Raw genomic sequence first — 17,209 nt, forward strand, 5'->3', positions numbered from 1 at the left:
ACACACACCAGATATTGAGTAAAGTGGTTTTACCATGAAGAAACGTGCAGGATGGGTGTAAATGGATGCATGTGTACCTGGCTCTGTCGCACCATACTGTCCTTCTGGAAGAACTGCTCCATTACTGCCTTCTCACTCTCAGTGGGCATCTACAAAGAAAACACAACCACAAGTTCATATGCAGTGGCTCCGAAAAACATAGATGCGTAAGTCTCCATTAAAGTACGAATGTCACTGCAATGGACACAAAATATCAAACTAAGTGGCACAGCTTTGTGGCATTCTAAAAGTCTTCGAGCACTATTTGTTAATTTTGGACAGTATATCTACTGTTTTATCATTTAAAACCTAACAGGTTTCATTTTATGAAATATTTTGCTTGACCAATGTGCTTGTGCTATCATAAGGTTTGGTATTTTGTAATATAATACAATGACATTCATGTTTTCCATCTACGTAGACCAGTACAGTGTCACACATGCACTTACAGTTATATCCATCATGATGTCTTCTTCTAAAACGGTCTGCACTCGGTCTCTGTATTTGAGAGATTTAACAGTATGCTAGCAATTAAGTAACAGTTGTGCTGATTAATATTTTTGAATTAACAGTGATAAATTTTTTCAGGATTTATTAATTTAAAAGGACATTTATTTGAAATAGAAATATTTTACAATAAATGTCTTTACTGTCACTTATGATCAATTTAATGCATCCTTGCTGAATAAAATTATTAATTTCTTCTTCATCTTATGCCAACCCTTTTAAACGGCAGTGTACGTCAATATGTATGAGAGTGTTGTACCTGTACAGCGAGGTGATGAGCCTCCAGGTCACCATCTCTTGCTGCAGCAACCAGGTAATGCTGACCGTCTTGGAGGATTTCTGCTGACCAGGGGCCGATCGAAGAACCATTTTCTGCAACATACTAACCTACAACACAGGTCAGCACATTACAAATCTCAGTAGGGATTTTATTCAGCTTGCTATGGCAACATTGTCATTTAGCTACCACTCAAAACATTTAGTTTTTCTACTTAAAAAAAAAAAAGATAATTTATATTACATATTACATTTATATTGTAAATAATTTCATATTTCTACTTAATGAAATTCTGAATTCCCAGTCTGTCTATGCAGTACTAGGCGTGTACCTTATCCTGACAGAGAGCCTCATAATCCTCCAATAGATCAAACACAGCTGTGGACGCATGACGTAAATATGACTGCAGAAATTCAGGAAACAAACTGAGAGAAGCTGGGAGGAGAAAAAGCGAGAGAGCTGTAAATCATGTAAACCGGTCACTTCATTTGTGGCGATGATGATGATGATGATTATTTACCAGCCTCTCCGGGATCATCTTCCTTTAGCATGAGAGCGCTCATGCTGACATCCTCAGTGAAGCTGGTGTCCACCAGTCCAGACAGAGGAGACGGGTAAAGACTGTTTGTCCAATCACTGTCATCCAAGTTCTGAAGTGCCAACAAACAAAAACCCAAAGCAGAAGAGTTACCACTGACATCAAACACGTCAAATATATGTAGTCAGAATAAATAAAGGATGTTCATATGAATTCTGGGCACTCACCATGCTCAGACTGCCTTTGGTACAGGGTGTGTTGACGAAGCGAGGAGTTCTGCTTCCTGTCCCGAGGATGGCCGACACATCTGGGTTCCTGAGGGCACTTCTTGGGGTGACTGTACATGATATAAAAACAACTGCACATAAATACAGACCACTCTTAACAAACATCATCAAACTTAGAAGTGTAAATACACTGGGGAAAAAAAAATCCCACTTACCTCCTAAATTTATATATATATATATATATATATATATGTAAATACTCATTTAGCAACACATTTAAATATCTTATAAAGGGGGAGTTTCAATCTTTTAGATGTCATGAGGAATATGAATATGATCATCCTCAGACAAGACACCTAAAATTTAAAAGGCAGCTATAGCTTTTCATTTATAAAGACTCAATCGATACTGTGAAAATATTATTTATGTATGTATGTATTATTATATGTGTGTGTAAAATATTCAGTTTTTTTTTTATTTTTTACATTCATTGTTTTTTTCTACTCACTAGATTTTTGTACTGTTAGATGTATCAGTTTAAGCTAATTATTACAAAAATTTTTTTTTTTTTTTTTTACATTTATTTCATTTAATTAATCTTATACTTTATTTTGACATTTGTCAACATGTTTTTATTTAAACTTTTCCAAAGGACCCCTAGTTTGAAAACCTGTCTTAAATAATTACATTAGTTTAATGTTTTATTTAATTTACAATAGCATTACAAAATATTATACTTTTAAGTTTAATATATTTATAATTAATTTTGTATCTTCAACTACGCATTGTCAAATGAACAATCACGATACTAATATTCTGATAAAGATTAAGAAAATATTTCTTGTTTAATTTTTGACTGGAAGTAAAGACTTGCTAACTTAATTAAGTACTAAAGGATTCAGTCAGTTCATTCTATGAAAGATTCATCAGATTGATTCATATCAACAATGACTATGTTACTTAAATTATTTTTAAATAATTTATTGAAGGAGTTATTATTGAGAGAGTCCTTTCTGAATCAGACTGCAATGGTTAGATTGTATGTTTTTGCATGCAGCATATATATCTATCTATAGACAGACAGACAGACAGACAGACAGATAGATAATGCTGTTTACTTACAAGTTTGTTTGAGGAGAGATCCAGGTGTTTGGCGCAGTAGTGGTCTAGCAGGGGTAGTGCTGGTGCCAGGAGTGTCATCCTGTGCCAGTGGGACTGAACACACAGTAAAGGAAAAAAAACAAAACTTTCCTACATGTTTATAACAGTTTCAGCACAGATACATTGTACTTACACTACCAGTTTGAGGAGAGATCCAGGTGTTTGGCGCAGTAGTGGTCTAGCAGGGGTAGTGCTGGTGCCAGGAGTGTCATCCTGTGCCAGTGGGACTGAACACACAGTAAAGGAAAAAAAAAAAAACTTTCCTACATGTTTATAACAGTTTCAGCACAGATACATTGTACTTACACTACCAGATGAGAACAAAAAACTGACCTCAACTGAGCTGGATAACGACACTATTGTCTTCTGTAGAGCTGCTTTTCGTTTTATAATTGCTGAAATTGAAGTTCTTTCAAAATGGATGTACTTTATATCAACAATGTTATTTTTCTGTTTATTACTGTGAAGCTGCTTTGAAACTACATGCATTGTAAAGTGCTGTATAAATACATGTAACTTGACTTAACTATGGTGTTTGACTTTGTTAAGGATACAGGCAACTTTTTTGTGTGAACTCTTTCTGCGGGCAGCACGGGTCACCTCAGTGTCCCGAACCACTGGACTCAACCAGGTCTGATTCCTGCACAAAACACAGACACCAGAATTACATGTGAAAGATAATAACATTAGGTTACTATCCATAATTATGTCACATAACGTTACTCACAAACACAGTTGAACACAGATTCTGTCTTCAGACTGACTACTGTATATTCTCTCTCTCTCTCTCTCTCTCTCTCTCACTCACTCACACACACACACACACACACACACACACATGACACCATAGTAATGAGGTAATGGCTGCTGAAAATTCAGCTTTGCCATCAGAGGAATAAATTGCATTTATATAGGCCTACATAAACCCCAAAACATAAAACAGTATGTAAACTGGTTCCTCAAGCGGCTTTGACTGCACCTGATAATCTGGTAGTGTTTTGCACAGTGACCAAAGTTCAGCTTGTGGAGTTACGCTTAGTCTGTTTTGTGTTTCTTTCAATAAAACGTGTAATTATGGTACCGCTACCCAGCATACACTTCAGCATCTCCTTTCAAATAAAGACCCGGTAACCACTGGTTGCATAATCACACGGTTAATTGTGCAGGAGGAAGTCAATGTAGACCGGCCTTTAAGGTAAAACACTCACAAAACACTTGATTTTACTTGAATACTTTACACCATGGTCAAGGTTTTATTTGACAGTATTTCAGTAAATATCATACAGTAAACAAGAGCTCTGCAAAAGTAAGTATATATCCATTGAGTTGCATTTCATAAAAATAGTAGCTCACTTACAGTTTTTGTGACTAGGTCATAATACATAGTGTCATATTTATAGTTTTTAGCTGTACAGGGTGAACCGCGCTGTTCTTTAAGTTCTACACAGTGATACAGAGCTTCTTTAGGGCATTGCGTTGCCTCCATGGCTCTACCGATAAATCATCTCATTTTAAATCACATTATTTATCAGGTTGAATCATTTCGGTGACGTCTCTTCAGCATTTGGCAAACTCAAGACAAAATAAATGGAAAGGCAGTTTGAATGCACTGACACTACTCTCTCTTTAAACAAACCAGCTACTCTATAAAATGATAAAGAAGAAAAAAACCCCGAAGGCCAGAAACAAAGCCTAAACAAGTGCATGAATGCAAATTCTGCTAACTACGCAAGTTAATAACCTTTTTCTTGTTGTTGCATTGCAAATGTGTCAGAATGCAATTCATTATGCAACACATTGCATTCTTAATGTGGTATTTGCATAATTTAGCATCCGTTTTCTTTTTAAGGGCCAACTTTTGTCATGAGGCTAAAGTTCGAAGTTTATTCAAAATGTTATTAGCTAGTTAAATGAATAAACATAGAGTCACTAACAAATTTTCAAAGGCAAAAAGGTTAATTGTCACTAGTAGTAATGTATAAAGTATAGCTAACACAGAAGACACTTTCAAAACCAAGCAGACTAACTTGAACCTGTTGTGAAATCTATGTGGGGAAATTTTTCCGCCCTCGCGCAAAATACAGATTGCGTCGATTTCTATTGAAATAAATGGATTTCACTCACAAAAATTAACCAAACAACAGTTTTGAGTGCACCTTTACAGCATATTGTGCAACAGTAAAGACATTTGAAGGTACCTCTGTCGCCCCCTTGAGTACAGTTATGAGTTAGCGCTATAGTGGCGCAAAAATAGACGCTAAGGATGTACACACTTACAATGCGCTAGCCAAACATTTGTGCACTTGCATAGAGCATGTTTCTGGCCTTAAGATGACTTGTTCCTAATTCATAAAGTTGATTTTGTACTTTTAATCAAATTGTTAATTTCCTGTCTAACACTATTGAGAGATATCATAGTGTTTGTGATCCAACTCATTCATATGCACACACAATCTTTGCTGGTACTCTATGGAAAATACACTTGCTTTGACAATGCCATTGTCTGTCTGGGATTTCGAAGGATGAAGCACTCAGAATGTAATAGCCACAGAGGCACACTCATTTTTGGAGTGCTTCAATTAATTTGTCTTCATCAGGGAAATGTTAGCACTATCTTGTAATGACTAGATCATTGTCAGCTCTCCTTGTCATCTACAACAGTTGTCAAAGAGCGTCAGTGTAACCCGTCATCGCTTTATTTCTGTGGGAGATGAATATACACAATATAGCACCATTGGGGTCTCAACATGTTTGTTATTTTTTTTAAAGTGAAGTGTGTAATTTCTGTGCCACTATCGGTTATAAAATCAGTATAAAAATCATGAACAATTAAGACACTCCCTCAAAATCATGCAATTGGTTGAGACTATGTTGTTTTGTCAGCCCAGAATTGGAATTCTGTTTGATGCAACTAGTTGCACAGAAACAACCTATTTCACCTTCAAATGATTCTAAAATGGTATATTTATTCATTTCAGTGACATTAATGGCAATATAACTCATAAAAAATGTGAATTATGAAAGAAAACACAGAATAATAATGTATACTTTCGATGTAACCGAAAAGTTTGTTCCATTACACCTTAACATTTCAAACGGTTACTTTTTTAAGCTCTTTTTTAAGTATTAAGGCCCTTTCATATGACTCGCATCAGTGTTCCCCAGTCCATTAAATTCAATGGAGCAAGAATCAAGCTAGAGTGATAAGTCCCATTCACGCCAAGAATGATAACTAAAAACTAAGTTAGCGTCCACATCAATGCACAATAACATTTAGTTTATTATAAGGACACAAAGCAGTCATGTCGTCTGCTGCTTTAAATGCTAACTCAATTTTAAAGTGGTGGATTTTGATTCTGGTTTTCAGTGATTTTATGATTCATCAGTTGAAAAAATAGAAGAAGAAAGTGATTCTCCTCTGCATCATCGTTATATCATTACCCTACTCTCACAGAATTAGAATAATTATTACAACTTTATAGTTATCATTATTGCCTTGGTGTGAATGGGACTTTAGCCACCTTGCTGTGTGGCACACAGATGTGTAACATGACACTTAAAGTTCAAACATTTCCAACTTTGACCTCATTTACTGTGCATTTTTCAAAGCGTAACCAAAGAAATATCAAAGAAATTCCATTAGCTGAGACCTTTTAATTGGTTCTTTGTGTTTTCAGTTAGCCTTCGATTAGCAAGCTAACATCTTAGCCTACTAGCTTAGCTAGTAGAGACTGATAGACTGTGTCTATGTAGATACATCTAAATACAGCACAAGGTGGATGATGATGACATTCAAAGAAAAAACAAAACAATGCATGACAGAATAGCATACATTACCTTTTTTATGTACTTTCACAATTTGCTATTAGCAGTCTTGTTAAAATCACCCTTTTGTGAAGGGTGCAACGCCTATGACGTATTCACAACAAGCATGACGCTTTTGTGGAGAGGTGTGTTGAAGCCCTGACATGATCCATGTGAAAGAGACTTACCAACACACAACCTTTTATATGGGAATATGCTAATAAACTAATTTTCATAGCAGGATTTTGAGAATTAACTTTCTCAGAAATATTCAATGAATATCATGGATGCACAGCATATACTCTTTCCAGTACTGCATTTTATATGTATACATGTCTACTTAAAGACAAAGTGCTCAACAAACATTTGAACTCCTGTCAGAGATATCATTAATAAATATCTGCACTTCTTTTAGAAGACTCTCACCTCTATTTCTATCTATGTACGAAAATAGCTTTGAATTTTATATTGATATATCTATACTGTGGACAAAAACCGGCCTCTCTAGTCACCAATCAGCATTCAGAGAGAGGGATGTGATGACATACTCATTCAGTTCTGGTATTACTGTTGCACAGTATCTACGGAACAAGTAGTCCAATGAATTAATAGCAGCCTACGTTTTTTTTTTGTCTTGATGTCGTTGCCTAGGATTTAGAGCTCAAATAAAGCATCAAGTGGTCTGCATAAGGCAGGGGTGTCTACTCCTGCTCCTGGAGGGCCAATGTACTGCAGAGTTTATCTCCAACCTGCCCCAAAACACTTGCCTGGACGTTTTTAGCAATCCTCAAGACTTTGATTAGCTGGTTCAGGTGTGTATAAGTAGTATTGGAGCTAAGCTCAGTGTTGCCAACTGCTTTCAATTTAAAGTAGCTAAAACTGGTAGCTAAATGTCACTAGATGACATCACAATGGCAAATTCACTGATCTATATAAAGATGAACGTAGATCTTTGGGCAAGATGAGAACTTAGATAAGGTTTGTCCAAGAAGTTGCTATATTTGTCCCTAAACTTTTGAAAAAAGTCTCAAAAGGGGCGGGGAAGTCGCTAAATCTAGCTATAAAATAGCTAAATTGGCAACACTGGCTAAGCTCTACATGACAGTGGCTCTTCAGGAGCAGGATTGGACACCTCTGTCATAAGGCACTCTGCCCTAATCAAACCATTCTATATTTCATCCAAACCATCGGACTCAAATTGCTTTGTTCATGTACTCACGTAAAGGGAGAATAGATTGAGAGTCAGGAGAAGGTCAAAGCTCAGTGGCTCCTTCAGAAATTGGGTACTCACACTGACAGCGATTTGCAGCAACTGGTAGTCATAAATCATCAATGAGAGTTTGCGATTTTAAGAGACACAATCGACCGTTGGCGTTGATCTTGAACTTGAGGCTTCAACTACCGATGTCAGTGTAGACAGTGAAGGTCATGTGATCTGTTTCCTGTTACAGTTCTATATTGAAGTTGAGTAGTAACACCGATTAGCAACCACTCAAGTTTATATCGCTGTCAGTGGGAACGCACCTTAAAGTGGAGTAGGAATGAATTCTAGATTACACTCTTACACTGTGTATGATATCAATACGCCAGTATGGGCTCACAATGGTGTGTCAAGACCATATTTACAATATGTCTCACATATATGCAGTCATATAATATATCTATTTCTATATTCATTTTACCGACCCTTATACAGACATCTGCAGGTCAGTCTTTAAGGCAGAGTTCCATAGTCGAGTGTCTGCTCATATAGAATCTTTTTAATCATATTCATTCTTCAAAAACACAAAAACTATATATCAGGCAACTCCTTCAGTATTCTTCATTTTTTAATGAAAGCGTATAAAAATTGCTGTAGCCACCAGTGGTGGTTCAAGAGTTAGTGGTTCTCTATGCATGTACATCTCTGAATCTTGAGTGCTTTTCCCCAAGTTTAAAAAAGTCTGGGATTCTTTTTGCACGCAACATGCATCACTCATTCCACCGTGGTTCCATTTTTGGAGTGAATGCTTCCAGTTCTTAAGGTGGTGGGTGTCATATCTGTTAAAATAACTTAGAATAAAATATAAATAAAAAATGCTCTGTCTAGAAATGCATGGAAAGTTCTTTAGTGAGTATTGTGGGAGGGTGGTACCTAGTCAAGGTTAAAACGATTGCTTTCAAGTAGAGCAAGCCTGTGTAAAGCAATCAAGAAGAGCCCGTCCAGTCCCAAAACAAGGCGGATCATAGCCAAAGGTTGGTCCAAAATTTGGCCAAAAGAAGTCAAGGCCAAAAGTAAGGTGTAAACTTGGTCCTGAGATTCTGGTGAGATGCTATCTGCTCATAAATCATCAATGAGAGTTTGCGATTTTAAGAGACACAATCGACCGTTGGCGTTGATCTTGAACTTGAGGCTTCAACTACCGATGTCAGTGTAGACAGTGAAGGTCATGTGATCTGTTTCCTGTTACAGTTCTATATTGAAGTTGAGTAGTAACACCGATTAGCAACCACTCAAGTTTATATCGCTGTCAGTGGGAACGCACCTTAAAGTGGAGTAGGAATGAATTCTAGATTACACTCTTACACTGTGTATGATATCAATACGCCAGTATGGGCTCACAATGGTGTGTCAAGACCATATTTACAATATGTCTCACATATATGCAGTCATATAATATATCTATTTCTATATTCATTTTACCGACCCTTATACAGACATCTGCAGGTCAGTCTTTAAGGCAGAGTTCCATAGTCGAGTGTCTGCTCATATAGAATCTTTTTAATCATATTCATTCTTCAAAAACACAAAAACTATATATCAGGCAACTCCTTCAGTATTCTTCATTTTTTAATGAAAGCGTATAAAAATTGCTGTAGCCACCAGTGGTGGTTCAAGAGTTAGTGGTTCTCTATGCATGTACATCTCTGAATCTTGAGTGCTTTTCCCCAAGTTTAAAAAAGTCTGGGATTCTTTTTGCACGCAACATGCATCACTCATTCCACCGTGGTTCCATTTTTGGAGTGAATGCTTCCAGTTCTTAAGGTGGTGGGTGTCATATCTGTTAAAATAACTTAGAATAAAATATAAATAAAAAATGCTCTGTCTAGAAATGCATGGAAAGGTCTTTAGTGAGGATTGTGGGAGGGTGGTACCTAGTCATGGTTAAAACCAATCTCTTCCAAGTAGAGCAAGCCTGTGAAAAGCAATCAAGAAGAGCCCAAGCCCAACCAGTCCCAAAGCAAGGCGGATCATGGCCAAAGATTGGTCCAAAACTTGGCCAAAAGAAGTCAAGGCCAAAAGTAAGGTGTAAACTTGGGCCTGAGATTCTGGTGAGATGCTATCTGCTGATGGTGGAGGTGGCTGAGCACAGGGTACTGGGTAGCTTGTCCGAACCAGGGATCTTCCATGGCCCTGGGGATACTGTGGCATTCCTGCCTGATGCACTGCTGCTGGTCTTGGAGTTGTGGCTGGGACGACTCATTTGCCCTTTCTCTGGTTCCTTTGGTAGGGCTTTGAATGGCACCAGAGCTCCATGTTGGTTGTTGCAACCATCTAGGCATCCATTTCCCCCATTCATGTTGGTGTCATTTGGAGAAGTTTTAGGCGAGTCTCGCTTTCGAGATGGTGTGTTGCTCCGCTCCCTCCTGCGCTCCTTGGACTTCGCCCGGCTGCTTTTGTGGGATTTTGGCTCTCCCGCAAGTTTATCAAGGTATTGTTGCTGACTCTTCCCTCCACTAGAGCGATGGTTGGTCCTGCTACCCTCCCTCTGCTTGGTCCCACCCCCAACTCCACCTGCCAGGGCAGACCTCTTCCCCACACTGGCCTGCTCCAGAGCCTTACCCTCTGGGCCTCTAGGACCCTGGGAACAGTCTGGACCTACTGCTTCCAAGGACGATGTATGAGGTGGGTCGGTGGGTGGGTTCATATGAGAAGAAGCTGATGGATTAGGTAAGCTGTCGAGGGGTGGTGCTACTTCCGACAGACTTGGGGAGGCTGTAGTGTGAGCATCCCAGGGGGCGGGACTATCTGCTGGGGAAATATGGAAACAGTTACATCCAAACATTCAAGCCAAAAAGAAAGAAGCACAAATGGAAACACACTCACGCACTAGAGTAAGAAAGATTAGTGGAACCAAGGCTAACACTGGCAAAAAAGTACTATCTAACGAACATGAACCACACACTCCCCAAACCAGTTCAGTGCAAACCCCACCCTACAGCCGATTTCATCTGTCAACTCAATCATATTGAGAAAAATTCAGACTTTATAGATTCAGTTTAAACTGTAATGGATTCAATGACAAACAGTAATGCTATCTATCAAAATACTAGGTTGGGGTTTAGGTTGGGGTCAGGGGTTAGTAATTCTTTCAGTGTTGTGTAGGCAATCAGCACTGTGATTTACATGACCAATGAAATCTTTAGAATCTGCTGCGAGGTGGGATTAGCACTGAATTGGTTTGTGGGGAAAAAATCACACAAAACACATTAACAAAAAAGTACCAAAAAGTACTGTGATATTACCATGGCTGTTTTCTACATTGTACCATGCAAATGGTATGGGATATGTATTATGATAATTATGTTTGAAGTATGTTGGAATACCATTTAACTACAGTACCATGGTACATTACCAACTCATACTGTTAGTGTATCATGGAATTGCCACAATATATTTATTTTAAGGACACAAAGCACTATATGATATTGCTTGCATACATACCAAACCAACCTGACAGGAAATGGGATAGTTTTCAGCCAGTAATCTAGTTTCATGTGTGTCTGCTGGATGTGGAATCAGGTTGTCCCATGGGCTTATTCTGCTATCCACCCAACCTCCACACACACACACACACACACACACATCACTTCACACCAAGATGCTTATATTGGAGTGACATCTCTACTCTTTCTCTCCTTAAACTCCCAATACACAATAGCATATTTTATCCACACACTCACAGCCCAAACTGAAAGAGGGTCACCAACCTTAATATTCTCATTATACATCCCTAATCCTACCTGTCTCCTCATATATCACAGGATACACTGAGGACTGCTCAGCTTTCTACCAACCTACGAAGCACATATGCGCCCAGGAGGCCATTTCAACGTGTGCTAACAATCGAATTGGCTGGGAATTCATTTCAACACAAGAAAACAAACACTTACAACAGCATCTCATTATCATTAACCCTTTAGGCGCCAGGGATTTTCGGGGAAAATGCTGGATTTTGACATCAAGATTTCAAAAGCTTGTGGCTATTGTCATCGCTATTTCCAGCCCTATTTAGATCCAGATCACCGCTGCTGCCTCTACCACGTCTCCCGGCTCTCCCACGCACAGCACGGCCACGTCTACCGCGGCCACTCCCACCTCTTTGGGGCACTGGATCCAGAGCCGCTCTGACTGGATCCAAAGAGCTAGTGCTACTTCCAGCCCTATTTCTCCTACCCCTGCTGCCTCTACCTCTAGCAACAGCTCTCCTATGGACACAACGACTACGTCCACCGCTGCCACCCCCATCCCCGTTGGGCAAAGGGTCGAAATGATCACTTGTTTGTGCTTCGTGAACACTCTCGCGTTGCACGGCGGCACCATTGCGCTGCAAAGATGTACCGGGAGAAGCGCGATTATTAGACGACCGATCGTCATTTCCAAAAGGCAAATATTCCCCTTCAGAGTCAGAATCGGCGAATAACATTTGCAACACATCCTCACGGTACAACTTTTTATTAGTCATTTGGCGATTTTCTCTCACAAATCTCACAATTTACTTGCACGCTATGAACTGAACTGCTTCCGCATCGAAGACACGATAGCTCACTTGCTCTGCTATTTCCTTGAACACTTTGAATAGGAACGTGACGTAATTTTGGTCTAGAATCGAAGTACTACATATCTGCCATCTAGTGGTAGGGAATACAAATGAGATATTACACCATATTAGGAACTACAGTCTATTTTATTAAGCATGACGTCTTGTCGGGTTAAGCTCCAAATACAAGGAAGTACATCAAGTGTAAACAATTATGTATCATTGTGTCTCTGTGCTGGCTTCTTCTTACTCTACTGTGGTAAATTTCTCTCGTTTATATGGTCCAGGTGTAGAAATCACTGGCCTATAGGGAAAAAACATGAATCCAAGCTCATAAAGGGTTTTTCACTGTGAAATAGAAGACAGGTATGGAATATAAAACCATAGAGGCTGGCACAACCATCCCATGATGACTGTATTTCAGCTAGGTTTCTGTGGCGGCACTGAGATCTCAGTAGGATACTAAATGCATGAGAAGAGATGGCCAAGTGTGAGCGGAATTCAAAGTCAAGTGCACATTGGGTTGTTTCAGTGGCTGTTAGGAGCTCATATAGGTGTTAAGTTTTCATCACAATGGAGAGTCAGTTACAAGAATGTTAAAAGTGTATGTGCGTCTAGGGGTAGATCTGCTGTTTCTCTTTCAATGTGTGAATTTCAATAGACATGTGCTTTCACTGTATGACCTAAATGGAGTATGGTTGGACAATATATTGAATATTCAAAATATATTCAATATAATTATTTGGTGATATAAAATTGCAATGATTTGAATGCACTTTTTATTAGACCACTAATTTTCCTAAAGACCACAGCGGCAGGCCAGTTTGGAGTATGAGAGCGCGGATACAAAGATAATTTAATAGGATCTCTGATTTAAACTTCATTAAAGTGGTGACAAAGCTGGGAAATTTGATTAATTTATGTTATCTTGTTTGCTTCAAAGAATCAGTTCAATGATTCATTTGGGTCATTGCTCATGGAAATGAATGCGTAGCATTGTGCATATTATGATATGGTTTAGTAAAAATACATACAGGTAAATATGGATGTTTATTACTATTTATAATTATACAGCAAAACAAAATATATTGATAAAATATAAAAATAAAACATGACATTTTTAACTAGGTTTATAATTGTGGCAATGACCAATTAGTCGAAATGATGGTTCCACTGACTGAAAAAAAAAAATGCTTTTAAACCATTTCACAGCAATACAATACTGTAAATATCTACAAAAAAATGTATAAGAAATTTGACATTTTTTTTATTTTTATCGCCCCTTCACAGAAAGTTCAAAACAGCCTTTATACTAAATGTTCTCTTGACACATTTTTCTGCAAACCAACAAATACTGTAATATGTGTGTGTTATAATAACCAGTATAGTCCTCCAATCAAGGTCTCTCTCTCACAACTGTCTGTGGTTAATGAGTGAAGATTATTGTGCTTTTGTTATAAGTACTGTGTGTATAATGTCTGAATATCAAAACTAAGACTTTCATAATATTATATTATGAAAAGACAAGTTACATGTGAGTTACATTCGCTAACACAGATTCAGATCCAAAACACACAATGTTATCAACTATATATGCTATAATTTATACATTTATTTTATAATAAACATAAAAAAACATAAAAAATAATTTACATATAAAATAAATGAATAATAAAAAAAACTCTCAAAAAACCAATCCAAACCACAGCACTCCAAGAAAGAATGATGATTGGTGTGTTAGAACGCATGCACTCTGTTACAAACCGTGTCTTTAGGATGGCCCATTAGGAAGAAATAGGGGGAGCCATGGTTGTCACTTTTCATGCACATGGAGAGACTGGAAGGTACCATTCCTATAAGAGGTGAAGTAACAACCTAGACCAATCATTAGGGTTAGAACAGCAGCCACAGGCTAAGACAGTATTAAGATCAGTGCTGAGATAGTATTCAGTGAGGAAAATTGAGAACGGAAGTGAGAATTATTTACTAACAGCCATAGCACCGATGAAAGAGAAGAAGACTAGCTATATCTGCATTAATACAAAGAGCATGCTGCCACAGTCATGTTAAAGAAGTGTTGTGTTAGCAGGAAAATTGTATTAGTGTACAAGAGAATGTTTTTTTTTCAATCGCTTTGGCTCAATTCTTAAATGAGATTTTTTTCTCTCTCAAAACAGTAAGTTCAGATCATTGAACAATGATTGAATGTCTTACTAATTTTATGCAAGTTGTACATGTTTTGGCAAACGTGTCCAAAAGAGTAAGTACAGTACAATAGTCTATACTTTGCAGAATAACAATCCACATGACTTGCTGATCAAAACTTATTAGTTAATTCTCAGTGAAACTGTCATGTTCTTCACAACTAAAACATTCCTTTATTGCCTGTTGGAGAAAGTGTTAACAGCAGTATGAACTGATGTTTTTATTGTTGGTGTTTTATTCTTTTTTAACATTAGAAAGTTAGTGAAAAGAAGAAAAATAAAACTTTTAGATATCAATCTGCATATGTGATGGACATCAGTTAAGATGATCCCTGGTATTTCTTTTGAAGGCATCTTGAGTAAAACAGTTAAATATTTAACGAAACACATACAAAAGACCTGAATCGGAAGCGATGCAACCTGTTTTGCAGAATAGAGAAGTTTGTTGAGCATAGCCCTAATTTTACTTACTCTTGAAATCTGATTCTAAAAAGCTCAATATGACACACAATAGCATTCAGCTAGACAAAACTGATATTCTTGTATATTACAAGCAAAAAAATAAAAAATTCCAGGGTTGACTGAAACATTTTGACCACTATAGCTCACATGATGACAAAAAATGTTTCATTTTGGTGCCAATTTAATGACACAATAACAAGTTTGCGAAGCATGAATTAAATGTTTTGGGTGAGTTATACATTTTGTGCTATGTCCCATTAAAAACAGTTGTGACAGTTGCACTTACAGTTTAGAGAATTTTAAGACTGATTCAATAAATGAGCTAAAGCAGTTGAGAAAAACTAACTGATGGTGACCTTTTTCTAAAATGATCTAGGAATTCCCATTGAGAGCAGAATATTAATAATAATGTATCAAATAAAACCCGTCAACCGCACAAATCTTGCTCCTGGTGTGAATAAGTCTACAAGAATCCATTATTTCACAACATATTTCAATATGTATGTTGTGATCTTCTGCCAATCTGCTATATTATACATTTCTTAATATATTACCCAATAAAATATGACCTTCTCCAAAGATCAAATTGATGGTTACTCCATCTCTTGAGACCCTGTAAACTAAGTGAACTAAAGCTGTAGACATTTCTGAGCAGTAAGGTATGTGTTCAGACAGTCTGTGTAAACCTACCATACTCAGGGACCTGCCCTGTGCCTCTCTTGAGCAGCAGGCGAACTCTACGGCCACCCGATTTGATGAGTTCAATGGCCCGAGCGTGGGTCATATCCCTCGTGCTCTCCCCATTTATTTCAATGATCTGATCACCAACCTGAAAAACAGACAAAATATGGTTATTATCTGTTTGAAAAGGTGTTTTTGATGGAAAATCCATCCTAAGCAAAACAGTCTACTCTCCAGAATGTTTATCTAGCATTCAAAACCCTAAGTTTGTGAAGACAGATGTGCAAATGCATGTACAAAACAGCAGTAATTATTTTCTGACAGCTTTGAATTGCACCCTCTCTGGTTTTAATTATAAAATTAATATGACTATCATTTATTAAGGATAATTATTCAGTAGGATCAATATAGGTCCATAACTCATGTCGGCTGTTTCGGTTAAGCGCTAATCAGCATTAGCAGTCATGAATGAGATCGAGTACTCATTAATTTCAGAATGAACATAAATGGATGAATGAATCATGGGTACAAGGTTCCTATGAGCTACAATACTGATGCTCTTCATCAACCGTGAGGAAGGTGTACGGCTATTGGGGATAATGAGGGACTGGTTAATTGCCCTTCTTTGATACAAAGGAAGCCGGCATGATCAATATTACTACAATTAGTTGCCCACCAACTTACTTATTTTTTTATTTTCATATTTTATGTTTTATCTTAATATTTCTAGCAGCAGTTGTGTCTCTAAATTCATCTTCATTACAGCATAGCCATCAAAGTGCCACTTGTGTAGCGAATCCACCGCCTTTAACAATACATTTCAAGAAAATTACTGTCAGTACTGTCAGACTGTCTGATCATTTGCTGTGAGCAATATTCCTGTTATTATGCATAATCTGTAGGTCTCATTTTGTGTGTGTGTGGGCTAAGATGGTTTTGTGTTATAAAAAGCTTAAAGATTTTTTGTTCAATTGTTAAATATCTCTGTTACCCTGTCGAACAAACACACATTTTTTGTTGTTTATCTATGTTCCCATGTAGATGGATTTATCTCAACCCTTTTTCAGTGTCTTGCTCTGCCAACATTTCTTTATGTTAAAACTAGTTTAAAATAAAGTAAAAAATGTGTCTTGGGACCCTTGCATTTTGTTCCTTTTTGTTGCTCTTCTTCTGCTTCATTACTACTTGACTAATCATTCAGAAAACCTATAGACTAGTTAATGATACAGACTAATTTATAATACCTAATTTGCTTTATTTAATTTTTCACACACACACACACACACACACACACACACACACACACACACACGTCTGGTTCACTATTCTTGTGGGGACTCTCCATAGGCATAATGGTTTTTATACTGTACAAACTGTATTTTCTATCACCCTACACCAACCCTACACCTAAACCTACCCCTCACAGGAAACTTTCTGCTTTTTTACAATCTCAAAAAAAAAAAAACTCATTCTGTATGATTTATAAGCTTCTGTACCCATGGGGTACA

General features: G+C 37.5%; 2 protein-coding genes across 2 annotated transcripts in view; both read right to left on the bottom strand.

The window, feature by feature from the left end:
• The window catches only part of LOC107710680 (nuclear pore complex protein Nup107-like), a 30,908-nt gene that overhangs the window by 10,342 nt on the left and 3,357 nt on the right, over positions 1-17,209 (bottom strand). Inside the window, exons 2-12 of the mRNA XM_016515512.1 lie at positions 17,133-17,138; positions 15,618-15,624; positions 4,386-4,388; positions 3,304-3,389; positions 2,711-2,803; positions 1,589-1,698; positions 1,344-1,473; positions 1,155-1,258; positions 806-933; positions 489-537; positions 78-149 (exon numbers count right to left, since the gene is read on the bottom strand). Of these exons, the coding sequence (XP_016370998.1) occupies positions 78-149; positions 489-537; positions 806-933; positions 1,155-1,258; positions 1,344-1,473; positions 1,589-1,698; positions 2,711-2,803; positions 3,304-3,389; positions 4,386-4,388; positions 15,618-15,622 (780 nt within the window). The 5' untranslated portion in view covers positions 15,623-15,624; positions 17,133-17,138. The remainder of the gene's footprint in view (positions 1-77; positions 150-488; positions 538-805; positions 934-1,154; positions 1,259-1,343; positions 1,474-1,588; positions 1,699-2,710; positions 2,804-3,303; positions 3,390-4,385; positions 4,389-15,617; positions 15,625-17,132; positions 17,139-17,209) is intronic.
• The window catches only part of LOC107710665 (membrane-associated guanylate kinase, WW and PDZ domain-containing protein 2-like), a 139,737-nt gene continuing 138,215 nt past the window's right edge, over positions 15,688-17,209 (bottom strand). The window contains exon 18 of the mRNA XM_016515494.1: positions 15,688-15,849. Coding sequence (XP_016370980.1) covers positions 15,688-15,849 — 162 coding nt within the window. The remainder of the gene's footprint in view (positions 15,850-17,209) is intronic.

The sequence above is a fragment of the Sinocyclocheilus rhinocerous genome, unplaced genomic scaffold, assembly GCF_001515625.1.
Source record: "Sinocyclocheilus rhinocerous isolate Xijiao unplaced genomic scaffold, SAMN03320098_v1.1 scaffold357, whole genome shotgun sequence".
NCBI lineage: Eukaryota > Metazoa > Chordata > Actinopteri > Cypriniformes > Cyprinidae > Sinocyclocheilus > Sinocyclocheilus rhinocerous.